Below are 16,723 nucleotides of genomic sequence, written 5' to 3'. Positions count from 1 at the left end.
CAAATTCATCCTCCGATGTCTCATTCTCCGACATCCTGGAGATTTTGAGACAGAGAGGCGACTGGCCTTCCAAAACCCCCTCTGAGGAGGAGTCGGTCTTTCTCAAGGCCTTCGGAGCCCGACCTTCTGCCTTCTGGGTGTCGCCCCCCCTTCGATGAATTGTTGGACCTTATTTGTCGAAGGGTGTGGGAGCACCCTGACTTTGTGGAACCGGATCCCAGCCGCCCGAACAAGTTCTTGTCTGCGCCTCCTGGGAAAGAGTTCTTGACAAAAGGAGTTCATGTCAATGCCATGTTGGTGGCGTCTGCCACTCAGCAAGAAGTTGCAGAGGCTTCTGCTATCGTTCATCCTCCTAACAAGGAGTCTAGGAGTATGGATCGGTATGGAAAGCGTACACTGTCCTCAGCGACCTTTACTTTGCGGTCGTTGAATTATCTGTGTCATTTTACGAGGCTCCAAAGAGATCTCCTCAAGGAGTTGGGAGATACTCTGTCGGGTAACTTGCCTGAGGCGGTGAACCAGACTGTCAACGCCCAGCTGTCTACCCTGTCTTCTATTGTTAACTCGTCCATGAGACTCGTATCCTATGCAGCCAAGGGGGCGGGTAGGGCAGCTAGCGCAGGCGTAGCCCTTAGGAGGCAAACCTGGATGCACCTGTGTCACTTTGCGGAGTCCTTCAAATCTTCCTTCACGGACGCTCCCTTTGACGGGTCCTCCCTCTTTGGACCCAAAGTGAAAGACACTCTCACCAGATGTGAGCAGGAGGGTAAGACTTTGTCTGCCGTAGGGGCCCATTTTTCGCTTCCCTCTAGACCTTATCCCAAGGCGCAGAGGGGAGGAAAGATGTGGTTCAAGAAGTCTCAGAAGTCTTTTCCTGACCATCATGGTGGCCCCCCCCCCTCCAGAGGCAGAGGAGGGGGGAATTACTCTGGAAGACATTGCCCTAGGGGTGAGGGAGGCCCCCGCAACTCAGGAGACCGCGAGTCCTTTCCTCTTACCAACGTCCCTGAGGGACTGCCTGGCTGTGCCTCTCCAGAGCCAGTCAGGGGTCATTTCTCGAAGCATCTTCAAGCCTTGGGAAACATCACTCAGGATCGATGGGTGCTTCAAATTATTGCCGGAGGTTACACCATTCCCTTTATTGCAACCCCTCCACCATCCAAGAGAGTCCCAGACGTACTACCCAGTCAAAGGGATCAAGCAGCGTTAGAAGTCTCAAAGCTGCTGGAAAAAGGAGTCATCCAACCAGTCCCCTTAGACCAGATCGGATCAGGAACTTACTCAAGGTTATTTTTGGTGCCGAAAAAAGAACAGGGGACTTGAGGCCCATCCTGGATCTCAGCCGTTTAAACCGCTTCGTCAGGAAGTCCAAGTTCCGAATGGTCACTCTTCAAACCATTTTCCCCTTGTTGGAAAAAGGAGTATGGATGTGCTCCATTGATCTCAAGGATGCCTATTATCACATCAAGATAAACAAGGCCTCCAGGAATCACTTACGCTTCCGGCTGGGAGCCAGTCATTTCCAATTCCGAGCCCTGCCCTTTGCTCTCACCACAGCCCCCAGGGTGTTTACCAAATGTCTGGCAGTGGTGACTGCTCACCTGAGACGTCTAGGATTCCAAGTGTTTCCTTACCTAGACGACTGGCTTCTCACCACCCCCACCAGGGCATCTACTTGTTCGAGCCACGGAGACCACCATCAACTTGGGTCACCTCCTAGGGATTACTTTCAACTGGCAAAAATCTGTCTTGCTTATCGGCGCAGAGCTAGATTCCGTAGAAATGAAGGCTTTCCTTCCCACAGAAAGAATAAAAGTGCTACAGGCTCAAGTTTTGGCCTTATTACCTCTGAAAAAGGTCCGAGCTGGATGACTTCAGTTACTAGGTTCCATGGCGGCCACCATCCTACTAGTACCCCTGGCCAGGCTACATATGCGGATACTCCAGTGGCTTCTTTCGGTCCAGTGGTCCTTTCAAGAATTCCCTCTGTCTCATCCGATTCTTATAATGGAACAATGCCGACAGGACCTGCGTTGGTGGCTTCATTCACCCAATCTGAACAGAGGGAGATCCCTGAACCCTCCACCCCCTACTGCCACAGTGACCACGGACGCCTCCCAGACAGGGTGGGTGGGGCATTATCTGGGCCGGACGGTCCAAGGCACATGGCAAGATCACGAGGTACAATTGCATATAAATGTCCTGGAGATGAGAGCGGTGCTACTAGCGTTGCAGGCACTTCACAGCTCTCTTCCCAAGGGAACTATTTCAATTCTTTCCGACAACATGTCAGTCGTGTGGTACCTGAACAAGCAGGGGGGAACCAAGTCCTATCCCCTTTGCAAAGAGGCCATGAGAGTGTGGAATTGGGCGGTGTCTTCCCAATGCCTTCTAGTGGCAATGCACATTCCGGGGAAGTCCAATGTGATAGCAGACAGGCTAAGCAGAGCTATTCTGATGCCTCACGAGTGGTCCCTGAACGATCAAGTTGCTGCTCAGATCTTCCCCAGGTGGGGTCTACCTTGCTGCGACCTCTTTGCCAGTCCCCTCAATGCCAAGTGCAGCAGTTACTTCACTCTGATCCCCCCTCAGGGGGAGTCACCCAGGGACACTGTAGTCCACGATTGGCCCCCCGGTCTGCTCTGCGCCTTCCCTCCGTTTCCTCTGCTGCCAAGAGTGATTCAGAAGGCAACTTCCTTGGGAAGCAAAATGATTTTGATCGCACCACACTGGCCCCGTCAAGTTTGGTTCCCCTTTCTCCGGAGATATACCATGGACGGTCCTTGGATTCTGGATCCAGTTCCAGACCTATTGACTCATCTATCAGAGCAGTTCCACCCAACCCTGCGAACCCTCAAGCTCACTGCCTGGCTTCTCCACTTACGTCCTTAGTCAGACAGCTTTCCTTTACACCAGAAGTGGTACATATCCTATCTTATTCCCACAAGCCATCCACTAGAAAGATATACTCCAGTAAATGGAAGAGATTTGCTATCTGGCCCCAGTCGCATAATCTAGATCCCTTTACAGCCCCTGTGATGGCAGTTTTGGATTTCTTGGCGACACTTTTCAGACAAGGTTCCGCTGCTACCACTATTAAGGTACAGCTGGCGGCAATTTCTAATTTTCACGTTTCATATGAGCCTTGCCTCATGGGCCATAAACTGTGTAAAGCATTCCTAAAAGGAGCCCGGTTACTTCGTCCCCCAGTTTCACAGCCAGTTTTGCCATAGGATTTAAACTTGGTGCTTAGAGCCATAACTTCTTCTCCCTTTGAGCCTGCAGCCACTTGTGAATTAAAATATTTGTCTTGGAAGACAGCTTTTCTGGTGGCCATTACTTCAGCCAGAAGGGTATCAGAGCTTCAAGCCCTTTCTGTTAAACCTCCTTATTTGATTTTTCATAAGGATAGAGTATCCTTGAGACTCAACCCTTCCTTTCTTCCTAAGGTTTCTTCTACCTTCTGTCTTCACCAATCCATTGAAGTACCGATGTTTTTCCCACACTTTTCAAACAAGGCAGAATTCAAATTTCACCAATTGGATGTACATAGACAACTGAGGTTTTATTTGCACAGGACAAAACAAGAGAGGAAATCAGATCAGTTGTTTGTGTCCTTTTCAGAGAACAGGATTGGTAGCCCTGTGACCAAAGGCACTATTGCAACGTGGATTAAGGACTGTATCTCATTTATTTACACATCATCAGGTAGAGGTCTACCTTTCCCAGTTAAGACACATTCTTACTTCAGTGGCCTTTCATGCTAGGCTCTTTTTGGATGAAATCTGTGCGGCAGCCACCTGGGCTTCCCTACACACCTTTATTTCTCATTATAAGCTGGACGTGGCTTCTAGAGGCCGGGCTTCCTTTGGCTCCACGGTGCTCAGGAGTGTTTTCCCATGAGTCTTCCAGGATATAGGTGCTAGGGACGCTGTTCCGTCAGTAATGAATGTAAGCGAGATAGGACCACATTACATCAATTAGTTATGTACTCACCATAACGATAGATGTATGTGGTCCATCTCACCTACATTCTTATGTGCCCACCCACCTTCCCCCTTCCTGGTGGGCTTGTAGGAAATCTATATTCTTAGACCCTTCTGAGGATATTATTTTTTCTATCTTCTTGCTGTGTGTTCCTGTGGGATTATGTATGTGTAATGTTTATATTGTGGCAAACAAGATCTGGGGGTTTGGGCATGGTGCATCCTGGGATACAGGCTTAGCCCAGCCAATTAGAGACTTTGTGCTAGTTATAGCGGCCGAGTCGGAGCCGATTCTCGGCTCCGAGCCCGTCAGTAATGAATGTAGGCGAGATGGATCACATACATCTATCGTTATGGTGAGTACATAACTAATTGTTCGCATGAATGGCTACTGCCTGAGTACTACTAATTCTGGTCTCATCACAGCTTCATTCTGTTAGGATACAATACTCCTTTGCTTCTCTCGCCAGAAGCAAAATGTTAGCACCAATCCTGAGAAGAGGAGGCCACAGCCTGTTTGGTGATCCACAGTCTTGTCCCAGATGATTTAAGGGTCTGTAGGCTTGTAGCCTTTATTTGGTAGATGCCTCAAATAGCAACCAGACCAGTCAGGTACATTAAGCACAGGCACTCACTCTCCAACCAGAAAGAGTCAGGAATCAATGCACTCTGCTCCTACTCTCATCAGGATCAGAATATTAGCACAGATTCCAAGCTGTCACCTATAAAGCAGTTGTTAGGCTTTCTGGTAATTAGCAGTCTCCAGGAAATAATGTCCCTGTACTCCTTCTCTCACCAGGAGAAAATAGAAGCACTAATCCCAAGACTGAGTGGAGAGTCAAGAAGGGCTGCCTAAGCTGCGCTAGAATCCGCCTACATACATATAGCACTCAGGTCTCACTCCAGAGAAAGAGAGAGATCTGACTATCTGGCCATGAGCAGTGATGGCAATGTATGACCCTGATCTACCTTCACCACCTACCTTCACCAAGAGAATGATAAGAATGAAGAGAGATAACATGATCTAAACACTCTTGGCTTAAACACTGGGGATCACAAAGGGGATCCAGTATCTGTCTGCCTGGGATGACGGCCTGCTGGCGCCGCTGGCGGCTTACAAGGGACACCTGGCACCTCACCCTGCTGGATATTGGCAACCTGCGCCTGCCACCCCTTGCTCTTTCAAGGCTCAAATTCTAAACCTACCACCTAGAACAAAAACAAAGGGAAAAAAACTAAGGTAATGAAGCTCAATGCCAGAAATCTAAATCTCAAAATTCTCGCACTCGAGCTCATCTCTGCAGTGTGCTGCATCAGAAACCTGAAAATCTGCGTCTAGGCTCACCCAAGCGCCCAAGGCAAGCCCAGGTTTTTACGGTTTTACATATCATTTGTCCCCGGCCCCAAATCGGGAATACCATAAAAAGAGGGGGTCCCCATATTCATCAAGGACACCCACACCTCAGAACTGGTGGCAACACACACGATGCATCGGAGAACCATCCAGGTGCAATTAACCATAACCAAGAAGACTGCTCTGCAAATTGCAGCATGTTACAGGGCACCCACTCACAAAGGAAGGAACCTCATGCCTTCCTGAAAACACTAGAGGGATAAATGTATCACCAAACACCATCATACTAGGTGACATAAACTCTAAACAACTAGTCACCATCACAAGGAGGAGATAGCCTCCTTGATCTCATCATCCAAACATCATCAATCACAATGCGAAACACCCGGATACCCTTCACCCTGGTGATCACTATCCCACTAAGGCTAATGCTGGAGGTCCCTCATCCCACCTTTCTGAAAAAAAAAAACCACCAGAAGAACTTCTCAAAGCGACTTCACTTCACTAAAAGACTAGTGGGTCTCCTCTTTCCCCTAAGGCCCGAGGCCAGTAGGAAAACAGTACTGCTGAATCACTTCAAATGCTTCTACCAGCACCTGCAGCAGGACTGCATGGATAAAGGCAATCCAAGCAAAACAAAGACTCTACAATAGAGCAAAACTTTAAAAAAGCAAGACACCCCTTGTATATAAAAAAAAAAAGCTCTCTCTAAAAAAAATCATCCCAAAATTGAGAGAAAAAAAAGGAAAGACTCAAAAGACAATCACAAAAACAGCATCCATGATGATGGACTCCTGCTGTGTGCTCCTGCTCCTGATGAGGAATTAAACCCACAGTTAGCTAACAGCAGCTGGACTCAAAAGTCTTACCTCTGGATCATTACCCAGGTGGCGCACTGCAACTGCAACTGGTCCACTTCAAGGCGTGCCTCCACCGACCCTGGAAATTACATATCTGCAAGGATCCATAACATCATAAATAACATATATAAATCATAAGAGAATTTGCAGACTTTGGAGACAACCCATTTGGCTTTCAGTTTGGCTTTCAATCCTTTTTAAACTTGTTGACTTTTTTGAAACAGTCACCAAAGCCATTGATGAGGAAAGGCAGTCCTTACAGCCAGCCTACGATCCTGGCTAGGGGCTCGATACAATATACCACGGGGTATCATTGAAAAACTCATCAGCTAAATGTTAAAACATACACATCACAAGATGGGTTGCAAACTGCTGAGTGACACAAGCACACAGGAGAGGGTTATGGCTGACAAAGTTTGCAGATGAACCTGGGGACACAGGTTGATAGGTAGTCTGTCATTCGACACACCCATGTAAAGCTAAAGTAGTTAGGAAGACTATATGCCACCTTATTATCATGGGATTCTCATCTAGATCAAGGGAGGAGGTCATCTCCCCTTTTACTCATCACTCATCAGACCAATGATTGAGTACAATGCCCCATGTATCTGACCCGACACTTGCAGCAGCTGGAGAAAAGATAAAGGGTCTCAAAAATCTGTCTCTAGATCCATCAGAGCCACAAGGGCAGGTATGTGTGGTGGACAAAAATCCGGTACATGTGAGGCAGAGCACCGCTGGCCTTGTTCAAGAGAAATCTTGACCAATGGATGGGAGATGAGATATACCCAGGGGGATTACTCCCAGTGTCACTGCTTCGACAGAGGCACAGCAAAATAATAGGTATAGTTCCCAAATGCCCATAAGATAGCCTAGTATGAACCTATGAACCTATGACGACTGAGAGGCAGAATGTGGGCTCTCCTGTAACTGGTGCTCTTGCAGTAGATGCTTAAAGGTAGGATGAAAAAAATGGTTTTGCCTAAACACTGCAGTGTGCACTAACCAGTTACATATGAAAGTGAGTAATTTGTCTAAAAAGTTAAGTTTTAGTGGAGAGGATGTATTTTTAAAAGAGCAAGATATATTGAAAGGTGTGAACATTTTTGTATTCTGGTACTATGGAATACAGTAGGATGGCCAATAAATTTAAATAGTCGAAGGGGAGTGATTTCACAAAATGATAATGTTGTGCTTACTCACACCAGCCAGTAAAAGCAGAGGAAATGAGATATATGGTCAAATTAACATAAGAGGCAGGCAACTAGAAAGACAGTGGTGTTATAAGAACACAACAGTAACAGGGTGGGAAAATTTTCTGTCCGACTCACAAGAGACAGAGCTGTGGTCTCTTTTCAAGTTTTAATATGCAGTTAAATGCAGAATACAAGTAAAACAGTGTAAAAACAAATCACAGTACATAAAATTAAAAAGGTCAATACAATAATACAAAATTCAAGAAATAAAAAGCAAACTAACCTTTCCCTCACAGCAAACTGTCATGGAGTCTGGATGAGCCTTTCCGGTAAAGCTGACCATTTGTCAGATATAACAAATCACATGAGATATGTTTATATACAATTTTAGAGAAATGCTCACAGGAACCAAGTGATTTCCAGGTTTATAAGATTCCAGGAAGCAAGGGGAGTAATTAGTCTTTAGTTTGCTCTTGACTAAATGAGTTAAGTTAGTGACAATGCAAAACTTTTCTGTCAGTAAGGGAGTGTATGGTTCCCACTTCATCACGTGTTAGAACTTGAATATACTTTCCAGATGATGGTTGTTTGCACTGGAGTCTTGTTGCTAAGCATTTGTATAAGTTTAGAGAACCTTTAATACTTGCATGAGATTCTTATTCCTGTTAGGATTAAGTAATAGTTTCCTCTGTTTGTTAAGTTTTTCTATTTTCCTTTTCATGTCCTCTGTTTTCTTGTCTAAAGAAGTATCGTGCCGTAACTTTAAGGAGATTCTCCCTGTAAATGTCTTGTAGTTTTCTGTGCTACAATGTTTTTGCCGTTTCCCCGACAGCTGCTGACCACCTGACCTACCACCACCATGATCTTTCTTAATCCTTCTCCCTTTAGAGCAACCACCTGTGGCAAATCATTTATAAACTGGCCATCAGGAGATTTTATTGTTAGTTGAGGTTTTCCCTTCATGCAAGAGATGGAAGTATAATGCATTTGTTGTGGGGGGATCTTTCATTCATGCAGGTGATGTAGTCTCTCAAGCTTTCTTGCAAGCAGACACCTCCCATCAGCTCTCTACTCTCCATCAATGATATATTGATGGTACAAGCATCCATGAGGCACACGTCATCTTTCTCTTTACATAAGGAAGTAGCAGGCAGTAACATTCCTCTCCTTCCCTGTCTGTCAAGGTGAGCAGTCCGTTAATTAAACCAGGGTCATTTGGATCACAGTTACTGCTCAGTCCTTCATTGCTGGGGAGTCCACCTTGCACTGCCTTAACTGTAAGGGGACTCTCTGTGCTAGTGTCTTGTGAGATTTCTTGCTAGTCAGGTTCTTAAGGCACCTCAAACTTATGTCTCTATTTGTTTAGCATGGTGTGTGTGTCTGTGTGTATATATAGGCTAGAATTTTATTTGTAAAGACAGCAGCTATAAGGAATCTTTCCTTAATACTAATGCACCTGTCTGAAGCATCATATTCTAATATTCTAATACTTTTGAGAACTGAGTATGAGAAGTTGTTTATATTGCATAGCAGGTTTTTAAGGAAGTTCAAGTCAGAATGGCAGCACTTTTGGGCGTTCTTCTTATCTTTCAACTGCTTTGTTGACTTTTTGGCCATACCTTCTTGCATTCCTCGCCTCCTGAGTAATGTCTTCCTTTGGATGAGATGTTAAACTGAAATGATATCTGCTTGATTTGGTGGTGGCTCAGGTGGATATAGAGGATCACATGGCACCTATTGAAAAGAACAGGTGAAGTTCCCAATGCCCTGTCCAAATTTCCCCTAGTAGTATAAATACCACCTTGTTTCTCCTCTGAAAAGAGGCAATTAGCCTGTTGGGACTTACCTGGTCAACAAAGGATTAAAAAAGAAAAAAAAGTAACTCTCTATGGGGTCATGTTCATGCTACCACAAGGCACTTGGTTGGTCTCAATAGATGTAATAGGTCTACTATGGCACTTCAGAGTTTGAGTGTTCATCCAGGAAGTTTTTTTTTTCATTTTGCTGTAAATGGGCACGACTACTTGTACAAAATGCTTTCATTTGGGCTTTCTTCATTGTCTGTAATATTTATAAAGAGTTTGGACATGGTAGCCAAGTGTTTCCCTTATTGCATGACTCCCTCTAGTAGCCACATCAGGGACTCCCTGCAGGCATAGTTGTAGTGCATACTCCCATGGGTGGAGTCTTGGAGTACAGAGTCCTCTCACACTCCTTTGCAGAGGATAACTTTTATTAGCACAGAGTTAGTCTACATTTGTGTCACTCCCATCAAGGGAGAATGACCAGGAAGCCATTGCATTGTAATTGTAATCCTGAGTGAGGATGCTAGTGTGGATCCAGGCTTAGATTCTGCTTACCTTCTGTGTTTGATGTTGGTCGTGACCGTTATGTTACCATTTTCATACCTGAGGATGTAGATGTTGCAATGGACCTCAGTTGTGATTAGCTGCATCATCACTATATGCTCACAAATCTTTTGCTGATACCATACCCATGTTGCTCGGCCATGTAGCTGTGAGCATTTTTTACCGACCTTCCTTCCTGCAGTCAAATTCATTATAAGTTTGATGATGGACATTTTTGTTTTTGCCAGGTTAGAAACCTGTCTTAGTTACACTTGGTGCAAGAGATGTCCTGGTAAAGGGGTATCTTATTCTTTCCAACAGGCAGTATATCTTTGGTATTTAAACAAGCGTGTATGTGTGTATACCCCCCTATTGAGGTAAGTGGTGGCCATCTGTCAATGGGCCGGGCATCACTCACTCTCTCACAGGGGAAGTGAATGAGTTGATGGATTCTCTAAATAGATTTTCTACTCCTTTTCTGGAGTTGTAGGTTCAAAAAGCTTGTCTTATGTTGGTCTTTCAGAACTTGGGCTCTCTGGAGATCAGTCTTTCTGCCACATTGAAAAACAACAGCCCTTCTCTTATTTTGCTTGCAGCAGGGCAGGGAGAGGATAATGCTGGATATTTTTTATCCTGCTGCATGCAAGGTTCCTCTACTCTTTCTTGCCATTCCTGTTAATACTATACTTTTTATGAGTCATAAATTCTATTTTACTGCCCATCTCAGGTGGCGCCTTCTTCCCACCTCAGCTGTTAGAGCTCCTTATAAGTCAGGTAAATGTATAATTTAATATTACTTGTTGGCAATCTAAATGTCATGTTTTTGTTGTTTCTTTATTATTTTGTTTTTCTTCTCCCATGCTAGTCTACCTTTGAGCCTACTTCCTTCCAACCCTTTCATTCCACTGTAGCACCCAAGAGTCAAAATTATTCAAACTTATTTGTTCCTGAAGAGATCATGTTAGATGAAAGGGACCTCATCCAGGCAGCTAGTGGTGGTGGTGAATTGGTATTGAAAACCTAATCCCATATTCCCACAGCAGCCACAGTACTGCTCTTAAACATAAACACTTTCTGGATGTGCTTGGACCAGTTGTGGTGTCCACTTCTCGGTATGCACACTCCTTACCTAGCAGTCGTGCTGCTGGCATTTCCCACTGTGATGCACAGCATCCACTAGGTGTCAGTACAGCAGCGAATATAGCAGTCTATATATAAATAAAACTTGCCTGCTGTCTTCCACCTACCCTGGCCTGCTGCTCCATTTCCCAAGGTGCTAGTTGATGTGTGGTTGTCTCTGTCTCAATCTTGACTTTATTCCTTTTGAGAGTTGGTTTCATTGTTATTTCTTGATTTGCAGGAAGGATACTTTCTTTTTTTCTGGTGTGCTAGAGGATTAATAAAGAAGTGGTGAATCGTATGTTTTTCTTGCATTGTTTAAAAAAGCTTTCTTTTATGTTTTGATGATACTTTTTGGTGTTTGCAAGTAAATTGGCAGTTTCTGGAATTAGGAGCACTTGTGTAGTCAGGACATAAGGTCATAGTGTGTCTTGGTTCCAAGGGGATGCACACACAAGCATGGAATCTTTCAGAACTGGTGAACTCTGGTGGGAAAGATGAATCAACTCTAGGACGTGAACTGTCCTTCATAGATTATCTGATGTGGCAAGAATGTTCCTGCCAGTGCTTTTGTTTGTGTGCATGCTTCCTTAACCTTCATTTGAAATGCAGTATAAATTTATGTAGCACTTGGTTAATGAGATCACACTTATTCCGTTTAATAAAAATATTAGTGTGCCTTCTAGCTTTCCATTTTGTGCCTATATTTAAAAGACCAGAGTATGATTGCTTAACAAAGATGCAAAGGAGTATGTTGTTTTTGTTTTGCTGTTTAACTACCTCCTCTTAAGTTTCAAACATTAAAACTGATAACACAGTTTTGTTCTTCAATTCAGAGCAGTTAGGAAGTAGTGCCTCTGATTTTAAACTAATGACTTTGTTCTTTTCACTTCACTGAGTTACTAAAGACCTTTGGCATCTCAAGTCATAGTTATAATTCTGTGATTACAAAGTAGCATTTTAATGGATTTGGTTGCAGTATGCTTTATGAGGTGGCTATAGGCAGTAAGTGAACTAAATAACAATTCAGATCCTTAGCAAGATAAAGTGTAGCTCAGTAGCTGACATCACCAGAGTGTTTGCATGGATGTATTTTTCATCTGTTATCTGGATGATAAGGGCAACACTGAATGCCTTATTTTAAGCACAGATAAAGGGGATAAGATCTGGAACACTAAATACACAAACATGGAGTGCATTTTGCATTGCATGTCAGATACTGATAAGCGTGGGTGACCGTCTGTGGCAATAATAAAATATTCCTATCTTCTTTGTAACTGGGTCATGTTCAGAATGCAACAATGAAAGAAATAATTAGGTGGCTGGTAAATGCTACACAAGGGCATGCATGAAGGGCACATCCACAAAGAGAATGGAAGTGATGGAGAGAGAGAACAATTTGACATTCCATGCTTTTTTTACTGTAATGTCTTAAGAATACAGTTTAAATTTCAATTATTTTTAGTTTCTACTCAACAGATAGTTTTTTATCACAAACAGCATCAGACATCGAGAACATAGTTCATATACATTAAATACCACAACTACTGCTTAGTGATGATGTACATTTTTTGCTTATTTGTTTGTTTAACTTGGTGACCAGGTGAAGCCCCCCCCCCCCCGGCCTCCTTACTAATGCAAGCTAACCCTAAGTCTAACCATGCACCTTACCATAGAAAAGTCCTTTTCCATAACCCTACTACTACAACAACAACAACACAAGACATACTCAGACACTCAAACATGCACCAAAAACACACACTACACTAAAGCTGTCACCTTGCTTAACCCTTGTTCTGCCCTTTCCTCCCAACAATTGCATCATCACACACTCAGTCACCCTTAACACCAGCCACTTACTTGTGAATTGTAACCCTCATAGTGTAGACAAGTAAGTTACAATGCACAGATATTTGTGAGTCTGGTACAAATCAATGATGATGAGAAACAGTTTTAATTGCTGATAATGTAGTTCATTCCAGTTAAAGTCTTGCCTTTTACTGATCAAAGTGATTCTTTCTTATACCTGTCATTTCATCAGTTTAAGTACTTAAGGCACAATCTTTCCATTAATGTTTTAATGACTTGAGAACTTCTGTTTCATGTGTGATAGCTCCTGAACTAAGCGCTGCTGATGAGGATTTGATAAGAGACTCCACTTTTGATCAGCCTGTGTCTGTTAATGAGGTGAAACCCTCTGCCTCTGAACCTGTACTCAGAGATGAAAAAAGAAGTGAAGAATTGCTTTCTCAGCCACCAGAGTTGGAATTGCACAAAGAGACTAAGGTATGAAATATTCTGTATATTTGGAAGACTTTAGTCACAACTGTTGAGAGCGAAGGTTTTTGAATGCATCATTCAGTTCATTACTGTGTTACCTGGAAAAACTGTGATGCATTTTTTTGGAAATGGTAAGCGGTGGAACTTGTATGAGCAAGAGCTGTTCCGTTTGTTCATAATGTATTACTCCTCAGTTTCTGTCCAAGGATTATGCCAGACTGCCAACAGCTTCTGAGAAATTGCTTTGTAGGTGGTTTCTAATTATTGGTAGTCCTAGGTCTCATCTGCCCCTGATTTCTCAGAAGGTCCTTGTCGTTGCCCTCACAGCTTGATGTGGTCCTTATAAAATATGTGTTTTTTCTGTCTAATCAACCAGGACTACAATCCCTAAATGATGCATTTAAGTTTGACTTCATTCACATCCATCACATTATGCATGTTAATGCATAGCCTTGTATTCCAGCAAGTAAAAAAGAGTGATATTTAAAATCTGTTTTAGGTTTTTTTCCCCACATTATTTTTTGGCTTTGCACTTTCTTTCTTGAGCCAAGACGTTGAGAGCTATATTGGTAATGTTGAACTTTTTAACAAAATTGTTCTCGAATGGCTGTGGGTATTGTGTGTGTGCATATTTTGAATGTATAGTTATACACTCCACCCTGAATATTGTCTTTGGGTTGCACTATAGTTTCTACCAATAGTTTTATCACAGACACTGAGAAGGAAAACTACTACAGCCAAGGCAACTGCTTTTTAAAAATACAAGTTAAGTAGAATGTTTCTGGCTTTGAGTATATTTACACTGGCAACATATGTTTTGGCGCAGTCTGTTTCCTGTTCTTTTAAAGACATTGTATGCGTATTTGCTGACTGGGATAGTCTGTCTGTGCATATCACATTTTTCATTGTATGCCTGGGAAAAATCTTTGATACCAGTACAACTGGGTTTGGGTTCCTTTTTCTAATAAAATAGTTAACAAGATGTCATACCATTAAAATCGGACGCCACATACAGAAAGTAAAGACTCAATTGTTTTACACAGTAGTTATTTTATGGGTACTAACAGGTTAGCTCTGCATTTAAACAAACAGCATACTCTCAAATGTTTATTTATATATTCAGGTTATATGCTGGTAAGTTTTATAACCTTATTAATTGAAATCTTAAGATTTATGCAGCTTATTTTGTAGTTTGAGTATGCCCTTTGGGGAAAAAAACATGGAATCACTTTTTTTTTTTTTTTTAACTTAGTGTTGTGGGTAATATTAAGATATCCATGTTTAAAGTAGTGAGGTGGTTATTTACTGTTGAATGTTATCACTGTGATGCTTCAGTTTCAACAAATGGACTTTGTTTACTGAGAGACAACACTGATTATATTCCCACAGAGGTGGCTACTCCATTGAGGGGTGGCCACTCTGGTGCAACTCTTAGCACTGTCACCTCACAGCAAGAGGTTCTCCGGTTCGATCCACGGCTCGGGTGCCTTCTGTGTGGAGTCTGCATGTCTTCCCTGTGGTCGCGTGGATTTCCTCCGGGTGCTCCGGTTTCCTCCCCCATCCCAAAGACATATGCTGTAGGTGGATTGGACACTCTAAATTGGCCCCAAGTGTGAGTGCATGCATGTGTGTGCCTTCTGTGGAAGGTTGGGCACCAGGCTGGCAACTCAACATCGTAAAACTCCACTGCCAGTCATGAGCGGATAGGTGATCCGCCGTGGCAACCCCTAACCGGGAAAAAGCCGAAAGAAGAAGAGGAGGTGGCTACTCCATTAGCTCATGCCTGCTAAGTTGAGAAATATTTAGGCCAGCAAGGATACCAGACACACAGAGTCAGACAGGCAGAAAGCAAGTTTGGGTTGTAAATATGCATGCATAGTCAGTAAGAAGGGGTTTCACTTTAAATATTCTAGTTTTCTTTGTTAACTTACTGGTACATTGATCAAGTTTTAGATGGCAGTCAGTTATGATCCCTAGATGTTGTGTAATGCTGTTTTATTATTATTACATGAGGGTTGGGGGCAGTTAAGGGTTGAGCTTGTTATCGAGTATCACAGGTTTATTATTTGAGTTTAGCAAGAGGAAAGGACAGAATTTAATAGACAGTCATAGAGCAGGTAAAATATGTTAGGATCATGACCCTAAATGATTAGGCATAGGGGCAGGGTCTTGTCTGCAATAAAAGGCTAGTGTTTGAGTATTCTGATTTTCTGTTTGTAAATATATTGAAGAGAAGTAGCCCTGGTACAGATGTCTGAGATGCCTTTTGCATACTTGTATAGTTTTAGAAACTACCTCATTCCTCGTATAGTTTGTGTATGAATGAGAGGTAAACCAGAAGATTGGCTTTGATTCAGTGCCATAGTTTTTAAGTTGAGAAAGAAAATGGAATGGAAAACCGTAATGAAGGTTTTGGAGAAATCCAAGGAAAGAAGCTGGAAAATTTTCCAGTATATAATTTTTATTATGCGTGTTGTGCAAAAGTAAGAAGAGTGAGCTCTATTCCTTGATGTAATGAAAACATTTTAGATTAGTAACTATGAGAGGAGTCCAGAACTACTTTTCAGGAAGCTTTACAGGAGGTAAGAGAACAGATATTGGCCTGTATTTGTGTTCATATTTGTTAACCAGGATAGAGTACTGACCCTTGTGGACCTTTTCAGAGTCAACCTGAAGATAAATTGATGGATGATGCACTGTTGTGGAGGGAGGGAACAGTAATTGAAATTTTCCAAAACTTGAGAAGCTAAGATTAATTTACTGAGCACTGAATAAGAGTTGGATGTAAGGGAAGCAGTTGCTTCATCTTATAGTTTAAGGTATTCTGGCAGAATATTATCTATAGCTAGTGATTCTGATTTCAAGAACTGAAATAAGTTTTGCTTCTTAGTTGTCACTGTAGGTGCAATCTTAATATTGTTAGCACTGACTGAAGATTTTGTGGTATCTGAGGTGACAAAAGGTGTATGTGACCTGGATGCCCCTAAAAGACTAATCATGAAATTATTTAGGCATATGGTTAAATTAGGATGTCTTACCTAATCTGAGTAGTTGACAAATACTATGTTACAGCATTTGTGGATTATATTTATGCTTATTTTGGCAAATGAGGATTTTATTTTTAATATATTTGGCAGTTGATGATAGGTAGATGTTTTGTGCTATTGATACAACTTCCAAGCATGATTCCAGCAACACGAGAGGTTTAATATTAAGGTTACCCAAATAAACATCTTGCTTTAATTCTTGAAGTTAAAGAAAAATCTGTCTTAAGTAATAGTATTTAAGAAGAAATTTTCAGTCATTCAAGTTCAGGATGGGTAAGAAGGACCCCAGCTGAAGTACTTAGAAATGGATAAAGGCTGAGGAATGGAGTTTTTTGATACTCCTTTATAGAATTGATGCTAGATTAATTGGTGACCTGTACAGCTCCACCCCCCCACACAGCCAAAAATGACCAAAAAAAGTCTACAATCAGAAAAAAAATGCCGAAGCTGAGAAGGTTAAGGGCAAAAAAAATCAACCTAAATTGCAAAGGAGACATCTCCATTTTTTTACTTTGTTCACACTCTTCAGTCAT

General features: G+C 42.5%; 1 protein-coding gene across 21 annotated transcripts in view; it reads left to right on the top strand.

The window, feature by feature from the left end:
• Positions 1 to 16,723, top strand: part of EPB41L2 (erythrocyte membrane protein band 4.1 like 2) — a 2,741,769-nt gene that overhangs the window by 2,345,548 nt on the left and 379,498 nt on the right. For all 21 annotated transcript variants that reach the window (XM_044064528.1, XM_044064527.1, XM_044064516.1 and 18 more), the window contains one exon: positions 12,977 to 13,149. In XM_044064528.1, coding sequence (XP_043920463.1) covers positions 12,977 to 13,149 — 173 coding nt within the window. The remainder of the gene's footprint in view (positions 1 to 12,976; positions 13,150 to 16,723) is intronic.

This window comes from Protopterus annectens, chromosome 1.part0 (assembly GCF_019279795.1).
Source record: "Protopterus annectens isolate FY-2018-M chromosome 1.part0, PAN1.0, whole genome shotgun sequence".
Lineage (NCBI taxonomy): Eukaryota > Metazoa > Chordata > Ceratodontiformes > Protopteridae > Protopterus > Protopterus annectens.
Note: the sequence above shows the minus strand (reverse complement) of the source record. Positions and strands in the feature narration are given on the sequence as shown.